This window comes from Acomys minous (assembly GCF_964271855.1).
Source record: "Acomys minous genome assembly, chromosome: 2".
Lineage (NCBI taxonomy): Eukaryota > Metazoa > Chordata > Mammalia > Rodentia > Muridae > Acomys > Acomys minous.
In genome coordinates this window covers 86,882,644-86,903,703 of record NC_140484.1, presented here as the reverse complement: position 1 = coordinate 86,903,703, position 21,060 = coordinate 86,882,644, and the positions used below count along the sequence as shown (strand labels likewise).

The window sequence follows — 21,060 nt, the reverse complement described above, 5'->3', positions numbered from 1 at the left end:
GTTTGTATTGTTGCGGTGGTTCCTTCCCACTGCCCCCTCCCCCACCCGGCATTTAGTAGACTTCCTGAACATGCTTCTGGTCTCAGCTTCACTAAGCTGGGTGGTGGTGGGAGGGTTAAAGGGAGCTGTAAGGACCCTTCCTGAGAGGACAGTGCTGCTTGCCTGGTCTCCAGGAACCAAAACACAAGGTGCTTCTAGAAACGGAACTGAATCTGGAGGAAGCAGAGCTAAGGCCTTTTGCTTGGTTATCCCCCAAGCTGCCCCTTGGATCATCCTGTCAGCAGCCCCCACCTCTCCCCACCCCTCAGCAATGGCCGAAGGGGATGTCTGGAGCTTCCTATGGCCAGCCTCTCCCGCTTTCAGGACGAACGATGTCTGTTTTCTGCCCAAGTGCCGGTTTCCTCAAGAACTAGCTTCCTTGGGTACTAAATAGTTGGGTTTAAACATGGTAAAACCTCAAAGAGCTTAGGAAGCCCAGAACCCTATGTCTGGGACAGATCCCTGGTAGGTCGGTGGGCTCCCGGGCTGCCCTGCTTGAATGGGAACGGTCCACGCCCATCTTGTTTGAGCTGTTTACTGCATCCCGACATAGGGGAACTCCTAAGGCTCCGTAACAGAACTACTCTGGGCAGGTGTTCTCTCCCAGCGGTGGCCTGTGGTGAGACTGATAGACAGTGTGGCTCTGGAGTCACACTCACCAAACTCCCTCCCCACTGGGGAGAAAAAAAGGCAGCAAAACCTGCTTCCTCAGGTCACATGGACCATCCAATAAGGAAAGCTAGATGAATACATCCAACTGTACCTGTGTATCTATCTATCAGGGGCCCGTCAGAACTTCTGGCTGTCTCTCTCTGTCTATGGGGGAGACCAGCGGGCTGGAGAGAGACACGGGTAAGCCTAGAGGGATGCAGGGGATGATAGCAAGTCCAGAGGCCGCAGAGCACGCCGGAGTCTCTCAGGCAGGAGTAGGAAGGCTGTGCACTTGGCAGGGTTTCAGCGCAGCAGTCCCACAGAAGCCTGTCTTTGATCTGCAAGCTTCAGCCAGCTGAGCGCAGCCCACCCCTTGAGGAAGGGCGATTCCCTTTACTTAAATTCAAACATTTCAAATGGTAATTAACTACTTCTAAATCCACCATAGCATCTGTCCAAACAGTGGTCTATACCGGCCAGCCATGCTGACACAGAAGTCAGCGTCACACCATGTAAGGGCAAGGCCTCTTGATGAGGATGTCTCCTGTCGCCTGTCGCCTTTCAGTGCGGTCCTTGAAGACTAAAGCAGCAGCACTCAGTGCTGTTAGCACCTGAGCAGGGGACCTACGAGTCCCCTCCCCCCTTCCCCCCTGTGTCTCATGAGACTGTTTCTGCTGGCTTTCCATTCCACAACCAGCCCTGGCTACACTGGGGTCCCCCCCCCCCTGCCGACTGATGCCTGTGCTCCAAGCCATCGCAGTGTCCCCCATCTCCCATCCACTTCTCTAACATTTGCAGCACCGCCGTTCTCGCCGTTCCGCTGGACGGCATGAGCAGTGAGTGCCGTAGTGAGCCTAAGCCAGCGGCCAAGGTGGCCTTTCCTGGGATGTGCCAGTTAGTAGCGACTGGGGGGCTGGAAGGGTGCTGTGGGTGAGTGGGAGTTAGCTGCCTGCCTCAGATGTTCTGTGGGGGAGGGACACCTGCGAATAAGGAAAAGCGGACCCCCTTCCACCTCAGAGATTTACATACCACAAGCTACCCCCAAACATCCTCAGTTTTATTAGACTCTCCTTGGGGGGATGGGAGGGCGGGTGCTCTGCATGCATGCAAGAATGCCATTGGCACGCAGCGCCCACCAGAGGCCAGAAGGGAGTGCCCTGGAAGTAGAGTTACAAGGCATTTGTAGGCTGCCATGTCAGTGATGGGAACCAAATGCAGGTCCTCTGCCAGAGCAGCCTTAGCTGCTGAGCCATCTCGCCAGCCCCTTTTTAAGGCGTCTCCTTTTAATGGGATCTGAGACTGCTTTTTGCCGAAATTGAAGAACACTTTGCTGGAATCTGCAAGGCAACGTTGTCACTTGGTGAGCTTAGAGCCCCGTTCCTCTTGTACGATCTTGAAACAAGACCCTGCTTTGGGTGGGTGTCACAGGCCGCTCTCCTTGTTACACACCACGTCTGCACCCTCGTATCAACTTTCTTGTGGGGGGTGGGGCGAGGCAGGCAGAATGTGCTTTGCTCATTTTCCAGATAAAGGCGTTAAGGCTCAAAGAGATGAAACGGTTTGTCTGAATTCACAGAGGGTACGAGGGAAACCTGGGCTTGAGCTTGGGGTCACTGGTCCAGCCTGCTCAGTGCACCCTTGTGGCTAATGCCATCTATTGATCTGCAGTGGAGAAACCATCCTGGCCTTGGGCACGGCCATGAAGGTACCACCTCAGACCCCTGGGGCTCCCGCATCAGGGTGAGCAGGGTGAACATTCTTGCATCGGAGGATGCTGGTCTCTATCCATCAAATGGCTGGTCTCTGTCCATCAAATGTAAACATCCTCCCGTCCTGTTGACCTAATTCAGAAGGCGTTTATTGAGGCATTACCTTACCTCAGGTTCTCTGCTGGGGGCAGAATAAGTAAGCAGAAGAGGAATAAAAACTAGGCTGGTAAGTTTTGTATTTGAAATGTAAACAGAAGGCTTTGCGTTTTTTTACAGGAGAAGGTGCAATTAAGTCATCCCCTGATAGACAAAGGCAAAGTCAGCTGAGCCCGTTGCCTGGGGGCAAGATGCAGACATTAGGAGACAGGAGATGTGTGGTATCTGCTCTTGCCCCCTTGACCTCTGTGCCACAGTCACCAGTACTGCAGGTTACTCTGCTGTGTGCAGACAACAAGGGACAGCCTGGGTACTGTAGGAGCCAGCTACATGCAGTCTGCTGCAATCCCTACCACAGCTTGTCGGTTCACACAGTGCCCAAAGCATCAGCTACAAAGAAAGAGATTTTCCCATGCAGCCCAAGAAGAGTACGTGGTGAACAGGGAACAGGCTCCTGGGTTGCACAGGGGATGGACAGGCCTGAAGGACATACAGGTTTAGGGACTGCGCCTGCCTTGCTTGGGCCCGGGAGGCAGAAGGCTGCTGTCTTGTTTTGCATCATTCTCTCAAAACCCGTTTCTCAGTCTCCTGTGCAGTGTTCTGTCAGCTTGTTGCCATGGAGAAGTAGGTTGGGGCTAGAAGCTCTGTCCTTCTCTGTCAGCATTTCTGGACCCACCAGCTGCCTTCTGCCCCTATGCAGATGGAGGAGGGCCAGGATGACACTTGTGCGCAGGCCCTGTCTCTGCCGGCCCTGGTGCTGTGTCTCGTGTCCCCATGGGCCCATCACTAATGCACTGACTCAGCTTCTTACAGCCGGTACCCTCTGTACGCCAGGCCGTGTGCTGTGCTCCATGGAGAGTGGCCCCTGGCTGGCTGGACCTGCTGGCTTGTCCTGCTACAGCACCCCTTTACCTGCTTTCCTCAGCTTCTCTCTCCTTAGGGTTAGGGGGGATGTTTTGTTTCTCTCTCAGTCTTTATAAATGTCTAGAATCTTCTTGGAAGGCCACGGAAGGCCTAGGAGGTGCTTAACCAGGAAGTATATTCAAAAAACCTCTGAGAATGTCTGTTTGTCTTGCCTTTCTTCCTCTGATGTGTGGAACAAAATGAGGCACATCAAAGAGATAATGAACCCCTCTTTTGGGGGAGAGGCAGGGGGTGGGGTGGACAGAGTCTCATATAGCCCAGGCTGGCCTTGAACTCACTATACAATCAAGGATGACTTTGAACGGCTGATCCCCCATCTCTACTTCCAGAATACTAGGATTACAGGTGTGAGCCGCCACAACTCGTTTATGCAGCGCTGGGGAGCAAACATCATGCATGTTAACACTCTGTACACTGAGCTCCACTCCAGCCCCGCCTGGCTTGTGCTTTTTCTAAGCTATATCATTTCAAGGGAGTGGCTTAACCCAATAGTTGTCTCTAAACCTGTATCACCAGGATATCAATAATAAAAATTTAAAATACCGGTGGCCATTTAACCTTACCACGTATTTTCTCAATGGAACCCTATAGAGAAAAGTTGCCCTGCAAGGACCCCCATATTATGAGCAAGAGACCCAAAGCTTGGCTGTGGCTGTGACCTTGGTCAAGTTAGTGTCTCTTTCTACCAAGAGCTCAATTCAGTTTCCACACTGGAAACATCCAGGAGTTGGGTTTTACTCTCCTGAATGGTTCTTTTAGCTCCCAGACTCTTGAGAATTCCATTGAGAGAAAGAAAAATCCCTTAGTGTGCCACCCCATCGCCAGTATACCCGTAGGCGGGAGGCTGACCTCAGCTTGACTCCGGCTGCCAGCTCTGGAAACTGCTGTCCCAGGAGGCTCTGGACCAGAACACTGCTGCTGGATGCAGACATGTCTTTCAGATGTGGAGGTCTCCTTCGGATGCTCAATCTCCACCCCTGGCACCCAGCGTTGTGGCTAGGCTTGGCTTGCGTCCCAGAACACGGAAGAGTTGTTGGAAGGAGGCTGCACCCCCCCTTCCCCTGTGTCCTGCATTTTCTCGGGACTTGTCTTCCAGAGCCTTTGACTGCCGAGGGTTCTGTTTTCTCAGCCACCCACAGTCCACAGCTCTGTGCAAGGCACTGTGCAGAGCGACAATCGCCATTGTCCTCACGTCATCCACACAGCCCGAGACAATGGACAGGTGAAACTAGAGCAGAGCTATAGAGTTCCTGGGAGGCTTGTCAGGGAGAGGCCGGGGACTTGACAGAAGAGTGGACGGCCTCTGTCCTGGCCCAGGTGTTGCCTCTTCTATAGAGCTTAAAAGGGTGGGGCCAGAGTGAGCTCTGAGTCCCTTCACTGCCCTGAAGCTCATCCATAGCAACCGTTACAGTCTTTCTAGAGGACATAGGGCTTGAGTGGATTCTTGGTGGCCTTCTGAGGTTTGAGAGTGGCACGGGAGAAATGGGTGAGCGCATCCGGACCTCAGCACAGGACATGGTGCTACGTAGGCTAAGGGTAGAGCAAGATGGGCAGTCCTTACTCTAGGTCAGAGAGATGTGTGAGGCACAGGAGAGATGCGGTCTCAGAGCAGGCAGCCCTTGTACTCCATAAAGGACCTGGGTTCCTGTGGGCTGAGCTCCCCCCCAAAAAAAAGGCCGAGAACTGAGGCTTTTTCCTTCCTTCCCTGGGAGCCATACTCCAACACATCTCATGGCAGAGAGACCTTCACTAGCAAGGGGTCCCCTTTCTGGATCCTCTCTTCGCTCCAAGCAGTAGGTTCTAGGTTGGTAGGACCCTGGCAGCCTGTAAGGGAATAAATTCTCCTGAGATTTCTGCCCTTGGCTCGTAGGCTGTTCCTCAGCGATGTTTCCCTGAACATGGAATAACAAGAGGCTGAGGAGTGTTTTGACTCTGTTGGGAGTCAGAGTCTAGATTTACCAGCCAGACCTAAAAGTTCAAAAATCAGATGCCCTACACCTAGCTGTGACCTCCATCTTCGCAGTCTCCTGTCTCAGGCCTGTCTTAGTTACTTTGCTATGGCTGTGACAAAAAAACCGTGACCAAGGCAACTTGTGAAAGAAAGCAATTGCTTTGGCTTGTGATGGCAGAGCAAAGGTGTGGTGGACGGCAGAATGCCAGAGAGAGAGAGAGAGAGAGAGAGAGAGAGAGAGAGAGAGAGAGACAGACAGACAGACAGACAGACAGACAGACAGACAGAGAGACAGAGAGGGGGGGGCAGAGAAAGACAGACAGAAACAGAGACAGACGGACAGACAGAGAGACAGAGAAAGAACTGGAAATGCCATGATTCTTTTTGAAACCTCAAAGCCCAGCACCCCATGACACATATCCTCCAACGTGGACACATCTCCTAATCCTCCATAAACAGCCCTATCAGCTGGGGACCAAGCATTCAAACATATGTGCCTATGGGAGCCATTCTTATTCAACCATAGCTGCTAAACCTCCCCCCACCTAGTCCTCCTCTTGGTCCTGCCTCTTTAAGGGGGGCTCCCCCCCTGCCCCCCCTTCTCTCTCTTTCTAGCTCTCCATCTCTCTCCTACACTTCACCTTGGCCTCCAAACTGATGTCCAGGACAACCGTCGTTGACACTGAACCCACAGTGTCGAAGACATAAGACTGCACAGATGCTTTACAGATGTTACCATGGCGATAGCAATGTGATGCTGATGCTGATTTTGCCTCTGAGGCACAGCTCTGACTCCGCGTTTCTCTTACCCAGTGCCTTAGCAGCTTCCAGTTAGCTGTCCGATATAGTCCAAAATCTATAGCCAGGCCTTTTGGACATACGATCTCCCGAGTCATTTGCAATGATCTGCCCCCTATCTATTGGCCAAGTTCCTACCACTTCTTACATTTCCAGTTGTCCCACCCAATAGAACTACCGTTGTTAGTTTGGCAAGCTCCAGAGCCCAGCCAGGTCTCTACTCACAGTGTTCTCTATGTTTGGAATGTCCTGGTTCCAGCACACTAGCTTTTCTTCGTCCATTAGGAGATATCTGATGGTTTCCTGGACTGCTTCTCATTCCTGGAGGGCTGATATCATAGATGGCTCGGAAGGCCTGGCTTGTCTCTGACACTAGGGTTTGAGTCAGGGAGGTTCTAAAGGGATTGTCTGTCTACACTGTTGGCGGAGGCGTTGGTCTGGCTGCTGCCCAAATGAGCAGACTCGGGTACCATACCCCAAAATGTTTGTAAACCTGCCTGAAAACTTATTCCACTTTGACCAATAAAAAGCCAACAGACCCGGGCAGGGCAGATGGAATAGGCATGGCTAAGGTTCTAGGCTTTGGGGACACGGGGGAAACAGGATAAGGAAGCAGTCAGAGAGCGGAAGAGGTTCTTGGAAAGGAGGAGAGAGAGGAAGAGGAGCAGGAAGGAAGCCACTACAGATTAGATGGAGTAAGAAGCCCATGGCCGCTGTGGATGGAGGATTCGGCTCAGATGAAGAACGTTAGCAAGTGTTTTGCGATTATGGACGGAAGGTAGCTTGACAGAAGTTATTAGAAGCAGATGGCATGGGATGGGAGCAGTGGGGTATGGATGGTAGTTTAGGAGATTAATATCTGCCCCGCCCCAGGTGAACCCAGGCTATTTTTAAATGTAACAGGTGTCTGCATCTTGACTGATTGATAGCAGGTTGGAAAATACCACTGTAATGATTATAGGGCTAATAATAAACATTTATTAGACTCTGCCTTTAAATCAACCACACCTCAGAATCTAGTCCTTGGTGGGATTTGAAAGTCTTCCCCAACGTCTGTGCAAAAACACTCAGCCAGCTGCACGTGGATGCGACCCCAGCATGTTGTGTACAAACAAATGGGCTTCTCCTCTGACAAACTGGCCGAAGGAGGCAGGGACCTATTACTAGGTATGGGTCAGGGAGATGGCTCAGGTGCGACCCAGATGTAGCACAGTGTCAGGAGCCCTGCGGTCACCCGCACTGAGCACTCCGTTCCCAAGAGGCAACTCGGCCCTTAGGCGGTAGAAGGTCAAGGGAATATAAACAAGTTGGGGTCCTGGTCACATAGTCTGAGCTTCACTTTGGCCTCTAGACTCAGCATCCCCTAGTTCAGGGCACACTGGTCCTGTAGCCGCTCCAAAGTAGAAGTCAGACTGGAGAGTCTCTTAGGGAAATGGGCTCTCTTTCTGGGTCAGGAGGATTTGGGAGTGTCACCTCAATCTAGAAACACCTTCTTCTGATGGCCTATTCTCTGCTGAGCAGGAGACAGTGAGACAGTGGTGTCAGGAGGTGAGGGTCTACCTCCTCAGCTGCACAGCCTAGCTCCCCAGGCCCTTGCTTCCATTTCAAGCTCGTGCCGTGAACACGCCACCCTCCGGGGCCACCGTTTGGAAAAGCCCATCTCAGCCTGACACTCTCTGTCTGCAAGTGGCGTAGAATTAGGCTAATCAGTGGCTCTTAATTTCCCAACAAATGCGGGTGCTGTGCTAATTGCCAGGGTCCACACCAGCGGATCCCCAGTTGGTGGCGTCAAATAAGAGAAGTGGTAATTTGGGGGCTGGAGTGGGGGAGGGCCTGCTTTGTTGGCTGAGCCAGTTAAAAATTGTATTAGACCACAAGAGCCAAAGCACAGCCGGCCCAGGCCTGGGCCTCTTGATCAGCCAGGGAGTTGGGTGAGTAGCCCCTAGAGTGTGTGCGGGGAGCTGAAAATCAGTGCTGATGATGTCCCAGATGCCTGGCATCCCCTTGTCCCTGAGAAGATTTGTTCTGTTCTTATTCACGGAGGGAGATCTCACCAGCAGCATGGCATGGTGCTGCCAGGGCAGCCCATCAGGGATAAAGCATCCCCAACCTTGGTCTGCTGTTACCATGGCAACATGGCATCTCTAGACTTTCCAGGCATCTGGGCTATGAGCGATTCACATGGGAAAGGGCCACTGCTCTTTCTCCACTCCAGAGAGAGCAAGCTGTGGAGACAGGGCACCATTCTCTGGTGACCGGGGTCACAAAGGAATGTGGTGTGGCATTGATGGGGTGGTGGGGGGCTCTTGATGGCATGTGAGTAGTTCTGCAAGTCGGCCAGTCTACTCCAGTCTGGGGTGGGGGAGGCAAAGCTGCCAGGTCAGAAGAGACCTTCCTGGAGGAGAAGGTGAAGGGAGAGAGATGAGAGGACACAGTGCAAAGGCTGGTGGCTGGGGAGGTCGTGGAGTGTGTGCATGAAGCTGGCAGTTTGGCTAGGTGGCAGGGCTGGTGTAGAAGGCACGGTCAGTTCTATCCCCCGAAACCTGCCACTTAAGCCCCAGAGGCCTGGCAAATCCCCACCTCATCTTCAGTTGCATCCAAGTTATGTTTGTGATGTCCTCTTTTCCCGGCCTGCTAGACACACACCGTGCCTTCCTTTCAGTGTGTGTTCCTCCCCTGGTGTCTCAGCTCACTGCTGTGTGCTGTCACTCCTGTGCTCGCGAGATCCATTAAACCTCTACTCTTCCTCCATGAGGATACAGAGAAAAAAAATTCTAGTTCTAGGTCAGGCAGGGATCTAGATGCCATGAGACACACGTTAAGAATTTGGGGTCCGGGCAGTGGTGGCACACACCTTTAATCCCAGTACTTGGGAGGCAGAGGCAGACGGATCGCTGTGAGTTCAAGGCCAGTCTGGACTACAAAGCGAGTCCAGGACAGTCAAAGCTACACAAAGAAACCCTGTCTCAAAAAAAACAAAAACAAAAAAAACCACAAGAACACAGGATCCAGGCTGACTGGGCCTTGATTATTTCCTGGTTTTGTCACTGGTTTGGAGGTAAGCCTAAGCCTCAACTGAACCCCACCTTCTTCAGGGGTGAAATGGGGGGTCCTGAACTTCCTTACCTTAGGTTCTTAGGGTAGTGAAATGGCAGAACAGAAGTGGTTCAGAACAGAAGCCTAGATCTCTCTGTGGAGTGTTATTAAATGTTAGTTATTTTCCTTTTAAAAATGGAGACTCATTTCTCATCATGACATCCTTTTCCTTCCTTGCACACGTGAGGCGCCTACTGGAATAGCACTTTATGTGAGGTCGACATCGGTTGGGTGTCACTGCCTGACTGGATGCACTTGTGGCGGGAAAGAGCCATCCACATTGGTGGCTGTACACTCCTGTCAGGTGTTCGCAGTGTTGATACTGCAGGGCCTCTGCCAGGCTGGAGCCACGCCGGGCGGTCTGTCCTACAGCTCAGCCTGCACAGTACAGTGTGTGCCCATCTGGGTCTCAGAGTCAGATGCTACATGGCCTCGGACTTGAACCGTGGCCCTCCCTGGAGGAACAAAAGTTCTTCCCTCCCTTTGAGAACAGTAGGTATTCATGGTCCCTAAAACCTAACTGCTCGGCCTGCAAAAGATTTCTGTTCACTCTACTGAAGTGCCTAGGCACTGGACATGTCAGCAGAAAGAATGGCTTGTTCCGTGGATAAAGACTGCATGGTTATCGTGGGGCACTTCTGAGTGAACCCACACAGTAGGGGGCCTGGAGAGGGCTTTGTCCCCATATTTTGACACCCCCGCTGGTCTTCCCTTGGACAGGGGGAGTTCTTAGCCTTGGAGCTAAGTGTTCACTTACAAGCTGGCAGCCGTTCTCCCGGAGGAGTTCACGTACTCCCATCCTGCTTCAGGTCTGTGCCGGGGCTGACAATCTGAGTGACAGGTGAGGGGCGCATCTCCAGGAGTCACCTCCAAGTCAACATGGCTGCAGGTGCCACTGGGCTGACGATGCATGGTCTGGGTATGGTATGGACACACCGTTTTCAGGAGGCATGGACTGTGAGAACCAGAGAAGTGCTTGGGGGCCACTGAAACTGATTCTTTCAGTCTCCGAGTGATGAAACAGAACTCCTGGGGGAGGCAGTGACTTACGTAGGCCCGCGTACCAAGCAAGTGTACAGCAAGCCTCAGATCTGACACCAGCCTCTGGGTCTCACAGCGCCACTGCTATAACCACCGTCTGCTTGTAGGTGTCTGCATTTGCTCTGACTCTAGTGTTTCGTTGGGATTTGCTTTAAATCATTAGGTAAAGAAAGAGGAAGAGTCTGGGGAGATAGTTCAGTGGGTAAAGGCACCCACCCTCAAGCCTAAGGACCCGAGTTCAATTCCAGAACCCACAAAAAAGTGGAGCAAAGAATCAGCTCCTAAAGTTGTTCTGTGGCCTCCACAAGCGCATCATCAAGTTTGGGCACCTGCACGCATGCATACACACACAGTCTCCCCCCCCCCCTCAACTAATTTTTTGAGAGAAAGGAGTTTTTCAGAGGCATATGCCTCAGACAGTAAACAGACTTTTTAAAAAAGATGAATTATTGTAAAAGCAACATATGAACATCGAAGAAGATTTAGATAATAGAAAATGATTGTATTTAAAAGTCAGCAAACTAAGCAATGTCCTTAGTCCCCCAGAAATGGCCTGGCAAAGAGGTTTCATCATGCAGATGAAGGATTAGTCTGGGGTTGACTCTGAATGTAGGCCTGTCCAGAGAGAAAGGTGGGGACTGAGCTGCTACAGACTTCAGATAGATAGGACTAATCCTCTGAGAATGATGCCCACTTGGATTGGCAGTCGTCGCCAGCTAGCTCCTTCTCCATACGTGTTCTCCTTGAGTTATCAAGTCACCATCAGGGGAAGTCTCTAAATCAGAAATTTGAGCATGGGTGGGATTAAACAGGGTGTCCAGGGTCACACACCTAAGGACAATGGTGCTCCTTCAGAGGGTTGCCATCAGAAAGCAGGGGCCCGCATGAACAAATGACTGGCCATTGCTGCCCCTTCTAGAGAAGGTTCAGAGAAGCATCTGATCGTATGGCCAGAGTCCTCGAAGCTGGGGTGGTTGAAAGCTGAGGACATGGGGCTCCTGCCCCTCACCACTGCTCCATGCGGGGCAGCATCTTGGTACCAGTTTTGTGCCGTGAGATGCTGAAAACAGTTTAGCTAGTGTTTCTTCTACCACAGTGGCTTTCAAATTCTGGTGTGCACCAGAACCTCCCCTGGAGAGTTGTTCTGGGCTGGGCATGAGTGAACAAGTGGGAAGGCTGTCAGGACGTCGTCAGGGACACAGTGGCCTGCTTCTCAGAGCGGGAGAAGCAGGAGTCAGCCGGGTCATGCGGTCCTGTAGGAGACAGGCCCCCTGAGTCTAATCTGCGCGCCCCATCTGCATCCCTCCCTCCCCTGCACCACAACAGCAACTGGGCCGGCAAACAAATGACACAGCAGAGAATAACAGAACGGTTTCCATAGCGATGCTTAGTGGCTTGTGCCTGTCAGCATGCCTCAGACAAACACTAATGCGGACCCTGGCCAGAGCAGTGTGAAATGTTACCTACTCCATCCAGGGGGAGGAAGGGGGAAGGGTGGCCTGGTTCTGTCCTGTGACTGTACACTGGGAAATCCCCTCTGCCCCCCGCCCCCCCACCCCCCACCCCCCACCAAGTTCTGTAATAGTGGGCAGCAAGATAGACCAGACCAAAGAAGGCTAGGAAGTGGATCCTGGGCACGAAACAGGGCCATCCCAGCAGCAGCTGAGGAGTGCCAGCTGCGCAGGTATCGTGTGGCGGGCTCTGCTGAGTACTGTATGTATCTGCTTAAAACCAACAAAGACAAGGGAGGGCTTGACTGTCCTTGTTTACAAGTGATGAAGCCAAGACCTAGGTGTGTTTGCCAGATGACAGCAATACCAAAGCCAAGCCTGGTCAGCCCCATAGCAACCGAGCAGCAACAGCTGAAAACCAGAATCTCCGCTCCCACCCCTGAGTTACTAGGGATTCAGGCTAGGGACTAGCCAGTGGCTCCTGCTCAGCTCAGGAGGGAGAGGGTTGGGTCAGTCTATCCAGGCAAGTCATTCTGAGACTACAGTGAAGTAGGCCCAGCCATCCCTGCCAGAACAGGGAATCTAGAGCTAGCCATGGGGTTGGCCTAGTCCTTGCTCTGATATCTCCATCTGCTTATAAGTATGCCACATATGCACGTGTGTGCGTGCGTGTACGCACGCACACACACACACACACACACACACACACACACACACACACACACACACACACACTTCTTTGGTAGAGATAACTGTTGTTGGCCTGCCCAGCTCTTCAATCTCGCTTTCTTTCAGGAGAGTGAGCCACTCTAAGGGCCATCAACACTTCGGAACTGTTCACGCCAGACACGAATATTTACTGAGTATGTCTTCTGATGTGTAAGGGTTTTTTCAGTTTTGTGACAGAGCTGTTGAATACAATCCAGTTTTTGCTCCCTTAGAGCTTTGCATTCTAGCAGAGATAAAAAAAAGTTCTGGTGGGCTGTTGCATGGTAGGAGGAGAGGGGCCTCAGGCTCCCCAGGAATTAGACAAGATCCCCCCCTGAAAGAGACCCTAGTTGCAGGGTCCAGACACTTCCCTTTCAAATATCACACCTTCTCGACGTGCCACCGATCCAGGAGAGGGTTGCCAGGCTGTGTGTTCATGTCATCTACCCAAGGGAGGAAGAACACTGCTTCCTTGGAGCTGGGCTTGGAGCTACACACAATGACCAACGTCCTTCCAGACATCCAGTTCATGTGCCAGTCACAAAGAGAATGTCTGTGTATTAATCCAGGTGGTATTATAAATCCACTTTGTTCATGAAAAAGCAAAACCAAAATCTGTTGACTGTGTCAACTGTGCTGGCACCTTAGCACAGGGCTGGCTCCTGAGCACCCCCTGTGTCATACCTCCTAATGTTTCTGTGTTTGTTCTCAGGTTTACACTCCCTCAGACCCATCATGGGGTTCTCTCTCTGCAGAATGTGTTCCCTTATGTGTGTCTGGCAAGGACCTCTGTCCTTCATTTATTCCTCCATCCATTTGTTTGTTCGTTCACTTATCTGTTTGTTGTTTTTGAGGCTGGGTGTCCTTATGTAACCCTGGCTACCTTGGAACTTACTATCACACCACCCTGGCCTCGAACTCACAGAGACCCACCTGCGTCTGCCAACCAAGTGCTGGGATTAGACCGCCCGACAGTTCCTCATCTTCTCCCCCAAAACTGTTCTTCTCCCAGGCTCCCTGAGCTTCACGTGGGGTGCTGTTGTAAGGGAGTGTGAGCCCTGGCAGAAGACCCCATACGTGGGGCAGCGGTGAGGTGTCAGGGCTGGTCCTCAGAGGCATCACCGTATATCGCATCTGCATCTGTGTCTTGAGCTTGGTCAAACTCAGCACCAAGTGAGACATGTGCTCCATAGAGGGGCTCAGAACTTCTGATGTGAGGTCCTGGGTGCCATTGTAACACCACTGGAATGCTGAAGAACCCAGAAGAGCCTGGTACAATCCATATTAAATCATATCCTGTGTATTATCAGGTGAGGGCAGCAGTTGGCAAACTGTGACTGGCTGTCACCTGGGCCTACTTTTGGGTGAGGACATAGCCATTCTTTTGTTTGAAAATAAAAGTTCAGGTGTATTTATTTTCCATGCATGTGTTTGCACCCATGTATATGTGTGTGGCATGTGTATGCCTGGTGCTCTCAGAGATCAGAAGATGATGTTAGATCAGGTTCCCTGGAACTGGAGCTACCGATGGCTGTGAGCCACCACCTGAGTCCTGGGAACCGAACCCAGGTCCTCTTGCAAGAGCAGCACATGCTCTTAGCTGTGGAGCCATCTCTCCAGGCCACAAGCCATTCTCAAATGACCTTCAACAGATCATCAAGAAGAGAACGGGTGGGACTGGGGAGATGGCTCGGTGGACAAGGTACTTACTGTACGGGCAGGGGGACCTTAGCGCCCATGGAAAACGACAGTCATGATAGCACCCGCCTGTGGCCCAGCATGGGAAGGTGACAAGAAGGAGATCCCCGGGCTTGCTGTCTAATGGCTCTAGCCAATCAATGAGCCCCCTTGGCTTGCTGTCCAATGGCTCTAGCCAATCAATGAGCTCCCTTGGCTTGCTGTCCAATGGCTCTAGCCAATCAATGAGCTCCCTTGGCTTGCCGTCTAGTGGCTCTAGCCAATCAATAAGCTCCCTTGGCTTGCCGTCCAATGGCTCTAGCCAATCAATAAGCTCCCTTGGCTTGCTGTCCAAAGGCTCTAGCCAATCAATAAGCTTGCACCTTTGGCTTGCTGTCCAATGGCTCTAGCCAATCAATAAGCTCCCTTGGCTTGCTGTCCAATGACTCTAGCCAATCAATAAGCTCCAGGTTCAGTGAGAGACTCTGTCTCAAAAAATGAGGTGTGGAGGAAAAAAGGAAGGAAATAGACCCAGCACTGATCTCTGGCCATATACATGTGTACACACCCATTTGGCACATACACAGAGGAGAGGCTGTGGGCAGCACACTGTGGGGCCCTCAAGTCAAAATTACTTCTGTTGGAATAAGTTTGGTGACGCCCAGTGCAGAATGTGTGGAGTTTAGCACAGTGCTTGGATCCTGTTCATATCCTAGATGCTCAGCCTTATCCTGGAAGATGGGCACCGTCCATGAAACATGGCCCCCTCTCTGGGCTGTTACAACAAAGCAGAAAACGCACACATCTCTAGTAATCTCTTCTCGGAGTATTGGGGAGGAGATGTCTGGGCCCTTGCCAGGCTTCTCCACCCAGCAGGCATGAACGTCCTGGCTCTGAGCTTCATCCACTCAGCCCTGAGTGTGGCTTCCGCCGAACGAGTTCCCCCCTCGGCAGGGGGAGACGGGCCTGCCAGCTGCCCATTGTGCTGTGTCCTGTGGCGAGGTCAGCTCTGTTCCTCCCACCCCCATCCCTGTTTCTCACCCCTGCCCCTGCTGACAGTCAGCTGTGTTTCTCACCGGGGCCAGGCACTTGGCCCACGCAAGGTGCCAAGCTGGGCCCTGAGGTCCTGAGGTCCTGGGCTCTTCCCACCCTCCCTCCTGCTCCCCATCAGCCTGGTGAAGTTCTTGCCTCCCCAAGGGAAGGGAAAGGATTCGTTGTCTCTGCGTGTGTTTTTGCATCTTCCCAACCAACCGGAAGACATGTGTTTCCCCAGCCAGTACTGCCTCCCTCCCAAGGAATGGAGCCCTGAGGGCTAGCCTGTGAGGCCCACCCGGCCTCCCTCGCTCTGTAAAGCAAGCTTTTGCCTACAATTTAAACATTCGGATCACGGGAAAGTCAGAAGTATTTTTTTGATAAAGATGGCTTTTCAGTGTTTACGTGCTGTTGAAGAAATCAAGCCTAAAAGAGCAGTGACCCTGCTAGGTGTAATGGCACACCTGAGCTCCCAGTACTGGGGAGGAGGAGACAGAAGGATAGGGGTTCAAGACTATCCTTGGCTATGTAGTAAGTTCGAGGCCAGCCTAAACTTTAGGAGAACCTGGACTGCCCCCTGCACCCCATGCGCGTGCACGCGCGCGTACACACACACACACACACACACACACACACACACACACCAAATCAGCAAATAGAGTCATAAATACATGTCTGTGGAAAGATCTAGAACAAAACTTTAACTTAAACTGAAAACACACATACACACACACAAATAAATGCAGCAGGTCATCTGGCTTTTGAATTTGAGCACTTGAACTTTTTTTCTTATATTAACTGGGACTGCGGGGGACTATTCACTGAGGCAGGAAGGATTGTAGGAAACAGTACACAGAAGAGGAGAGAAAGGTGTCCAGGAAGCACACGATTTAGGTTTACCAATTTCATCCGTAATTGAAGTACACATTAAACAGCAAGATACTATTGTGCATTCAAATTGAAAAAAGCTTGTAAAAGCCCATGATGCTAATGTAGACCGGTGATGTGGGATGGGGCAGAGACGCCCATAGGGCACCGAGGTCACATTCAAATAGCTCCCCTGACCAGGATCCTGGCAGTCCTCACACCATCCCCGGGAGTCTCCAACGTGGCTGTACCCATTGGCTGGGAATCCCTGTCCTACAAATCTAATTTGAGAAGGTAATTAGGAGCGGCAGAGATTCAGGCTCAGAGGTGTACATGCAATGCTGTAGAAGAACCAACCCAAGCATCCAATAATGGCCAACAGGTTAAGCGAATTGTTTAATCCTCATAGTGTGCAATTAGGCAGCCGCCGTAAAGAAATTGCTTAGCGAAAGGGCGCCATAAACAATGTGAGGTGATGCACCCCAGACTTCTGGGAGAAGACACTTGCAGTGTGTAGAACTGCAGCCGTATTGGTGATGTTCCATAATCTCATTTTGCATGTTGGTATATATAGCCCGGTAGCAACAGAGGTTACTAAGAACTAGCCATCCCAAGAACATGGCTCAGTGGAATATGACTTTATATAATGAGAGGCTATTAATGATCTAGGTCTATTTCTAAGGCGGTGTCATGTGTAAAGGTATGTATCAGTGATGTGCTTTTACAAGTCTTTCAGACAAACTAAAGTGAGTACATAGTGTTTAAGGGCATACATGTATGTACATATAAACATACATGCATGAAAGGGATGGGCACTGGCTTTAAAACAGTAGTTAGTAGTTAGTGCCAGGATGGAGGGGCCTACAGGGAGGTGAGGCTTAAACGTGTTTTATTCATTTATTATTTTAAGGAAAGGATTGAAAATGCTTACAGGAATATGGTAGCTAACATCCTGCGCGTAGGCTAGGATATCGTACGTCGTTTTCCATGCTTTTCTGCATGCTAAGGTATTTCGTGTTCTTAAGCAGGGGGCAGTCGAAGCAAAGTTTCTTTGTGTAGCCTAAGTGGGTCTGGAACTCAGCGACCTTGGCTTCACCTTCTCCAAAGCTGGGGTGATAACGGAATAACCGTGAGAGCACTCGGGGAGCAGCTGTGGGCCAAATAAGAAGCTGGTGGCCCTGGCCAGAGAAGTGGCAGCAGTGATGGAGGGATTGTGGGCCACACTGGAGTTAGCAGGGTTCAGTGATTGGGCACATGTGGGGGCGATGGAGAACGGGGAGCCAAGGAGGAGAGAGCCGTGATTGGAGCAGGATGGGCTCCCCTGACTTGCAGTGGGGGTAGGCGAGGTGGGGCCCTGAGCAGACCCTGGTAATGGCTACATGCTTTTGGTTTCTCCCAGTGTGGAGGGGACATTGTAGTGATGTCTGTGCCCTCTCTTCCGTAGGTGGCAAGTGCTGTTCCTGGGGCTGGAACGAACACGGCATGTGTGGGGATGGCACCGAGTCCAATGTCTGGACTCCAACTACCGTGCAGGCTCTGCAGTCGCCATCAACCCTCCTCCTCGTGGGCTGCGGGGCTGGCCACTCCTTGGCCTTATGTCAGCTGCTCACACACCCTGTGCCATGCCGGGATCTCAAGGTCACCTGCCCACTCCCAGATGCCACAGAAAACACTGAATCTCAGGATGCCGTGGACGAGGAGAGAAACTGGAAGGAGAGGCAGTCGGGAACTTCAACCCAACGCAGTTCTGACAGGATGAGAAATAGCAGCCCATGAGCAAGAACCTGTAATAAAGGGACTTATCCCAGCAAACGATTCCCTGAGATTCCTTCCATCTGCTTATGGGCTCAATGCTCCTGCTGTCAGCTGAGAGGGGCTCGGTAAGCCCCGAGGGCTGGGCAGAACTGTGGACCAGAACAGCAAGGAGCTGCTTGCCCAGTGCTCAGAGGCTCGAGCTACAGAGAGGAGAGCATCCTTTCTACTCAGCAGATGCCCGGGGATCCTCACTAAAGGACATGCAAAACTAATACATCAGCAAGGAGGGCCCCAGCCCCTATGTGACGTCCACCCCATGGCTGTCATGGTCAGAAGACAGGCTTCTAGGCCAGGTTTAGAGCAGCACTAAAATCCTCTCCTCTAACTTGGGGGTTTATTTTCTATCCAGAACCCATAGTTTGCCTGCCTGAGGGTACCATGGCACCCTGCCTGGAGATGCATGTGTTTATGACCAGAACCCAAGCAAAGGTTTGGGGTTGGGTGGGAAGAATGGGATGAGTAATTGGAGAGAACCCAAGGATTCTAGGGACACCCAGCATAGGAAACCTCAAGTTCAGACACGGGTGTCTAGAGCCCAGAAACTCTCAGATGTGTAAGTCTTCTCCCAGCTAGGCAAGATTCTGGGGCCACTCTAGCAGGTGAATAATACAGTCTCTGAGCTGGGGTACCTAGGTTCTACCGGCTTCTAGAGGTCACAAAATCCTAGGACATTACTTATGGGGGACCTTCCATTACCATATCACCTGGAGGCCTGCAAACTACATTCCTCAGATGTGCATGATGACGCACGCCTTTGATGCCACCACGTGGGTAATAGAGCTAGGTGGACCTCTGTGAGTTTAAGGCTAGCCCAGTCTACATAGTGAGTCCTAGACCAGTCAGGGCTTACATAGAGAGACTGTATCTCAAAATAAATAAATAAATAAATAAATAAATAAATAAATAAATAAAAGCCAACAACCATAAAAAGCAAAAACCAACCCCCTGCGTTCTTCAGAGCTGCAGGCATCTCCTTGAAGACTGGTAAAGGGGGCCCGGTAGACAGCGAGTAGCCTGTCCACCTCCCAGTTATTTTAGGCAGTGTTGCTTTTGTCTTCACTTTATGTTCTGTGCTCTGCATGAGATTATACTTGATAAGTGGATCCTCAAGAAAAGATATAAACTGCTGATCTCATCCAGCTGTTGCTATTGCTCAGTAGGAGAAAATGGAGGCTGAAAAGAGCGGGGGGGGGTGGGGGGGGGGAGGGAGGACCATCTCAAGGTCACACACCGAATTCCTGGTCCAGGATGACCCGGTCAGAGCCCTGAGCTAGAGGAGAGGGTGGGATTAAAAGCAACTGAGTGAGCAAGAGTGGGTTCAGCTCAGAAGGTTTGGGGGGAAATCCATTCCAAACTCCACAAGCCTGAGGCGGGACACCACCTACAGCTGCAGCCTGACTGCAGCACAGCCCATGAAGTCTTGCTCCTAGCACTGGGCCCAAGAAGTCTGCCCTGTTCTGCACAATGCCGCCTCCCAGCCCCTGAGGCCAGCGGCAGCCCCTGTGTGTACACTGATCTGCACTTGCCAGCGTGGTGGCCATGCCCACAGAGATGGGCAAATCACCGAGGTGTAAGCCGTGCTGGAGCAAGCTCAAGGTTACTGTCCTGTAGGCCGAGTAGTTGGCAGCAAGCAGTCCAAAAAGCATCCCCATGTGACCCATTCTGCCTAGACAGTTTCCAGTCACAAGGAACTGACACCATTCTGCCCAGAGGCAAGCTCTGGGCCTGCTGTAAGAAGCACCCTGAGCTGCTGTCGCTGGAGCCCAGTGCCCTGTTTGCAGGCATGTGCATCTGGGACAGCATCAGCCAACAGGCCCTAAGTCCTTTGATCTAGAACCTCAGACCTTTACAGGTGGGACAGATCCTTCTGGAAGTAGGCACATGCCGAAGGCATGGTTCCCTGGCCACCACCTCACCTCAGCGGCCCTGTTCTGCCCTCCCTGATGGCAGTGTGGACGGAATGTATTTCTCCTTGCTTTGCTGCTTGGCTCTGACGGGTGAAAGCGCTTACCAGAGACAAAGAAGGGCAGTTGATAAGTGAAGGGTTTTGTTTTGTTTTTCTCTGCAGCCTTTGGTGGCTACTTGTCTTTCAAAGATGTCCAAGTTCCCTTTCCCAGGCAGCCCATGAAGAAGCCAGCTCCCTGTTAACTCTAGAACTAAGCGAAATGTGAACAAGTGGCCCTCTCACTGTCCCCAGAGGTCACTATGGGGTGGGGAGGCTAACTGAGTGAGCTCCTGGACCCAATCCTTGTCCCCTCCACTTTATTCTGTTCACAGCTTTTCGAGAACCAGTCTACAGGCCCCAGGGACATTGGATGGTGTCGCTTCGCTCACTAGGTTAGGGTCACAGGAACTAACCCGACAAAAGAGCTTATTTTTCAAAAAACAAATTATGTTTTCAGCTAAGTCAACCTGCCTTCATTCCCTACCCCTAACCCCTCATGAGAAGGAAGAAATGTGTGCTTGCAGGTCTTTGGCTGGGCGCTACCCAGTATGCAGCAGCTGTTGCCATCTTCCCTCCCACAGCAGCTCTCCCCTTCTGGTCACAGGTACCCTTCCATCTTCCTGTGACACATCCCTCACCCTTGGCCACGATGGCCTGTGAGGTCCACTAGAATAACCTTGGAGAGTGTGCCGTCCACTTTCATGTCAACTTGACACAAGCTAACATCATCTGAGAGGAGGGAACCTCAAATGCTTCCATAAGACTGGGGTGCAGGCGGGCCTGTAGGGCATTATCTTAATCAGTGATTGGTGTGGGAGGGTGGGGCCCACTGTGGGTGGGGCCATCCCTGGGCTGGTGATCCTGGGTGCTATAAGGAAGCAGGCTGAGCAAGCCATGGGGAGCAAGCCAGTAAGTAGCATCCCTCCACGGCCTCTGCCTCAGCTCCTGCCTCCGCCTTCCAGTCCTGCTTGTGTTTCCTGTCCTGACTTCCTCTAGTAACATGGAAGCTGAATAAACCCTTTTCTCCTCAACTTCCTTTTGGTCGTGGTGTTTCATTGAGCAATAAGAAACCAACCTAAGATGGGTAACATGGTGCTTAGGGAATGAACGGGGGAGGGGGCAGGAGGCTGGCACGGGGCTGTAACTCAGTATAAATCCTTTTTGCCATGCCCTAGGCATTGTCTACTCAGGGTGAAGTGA

The 21,060-nt window shown here is 51.8% G+C and overlaps 1 protein-coding gene across 1 annotated transcript in view; it reads left to right on the top strand.

The window, feature by feature from the left end:
• Positions 1 to 17,912, top strand: part of SERGEF (secretion regulating guanine nucleotide exchange factor) — a 207,603-nt gene extending 189,691 nt beyond the window's left edge. The window contains 2 exon segments of the mRNA XM_084773936.1: positions 17,545 to 17,804; positions 17,807 to 17,912. Coding sequence (XP_084630062.1) covers positions 17,545 to 17,804; positions 17,807 to 17,851 — 305 coding nt within the window. The 3' untranslated portion in view covers positions 17,852 to 17,912.
• The last annotated feature ends 3,148 nt before the right edge of the window (positions 17,913 to 21,060 follow it).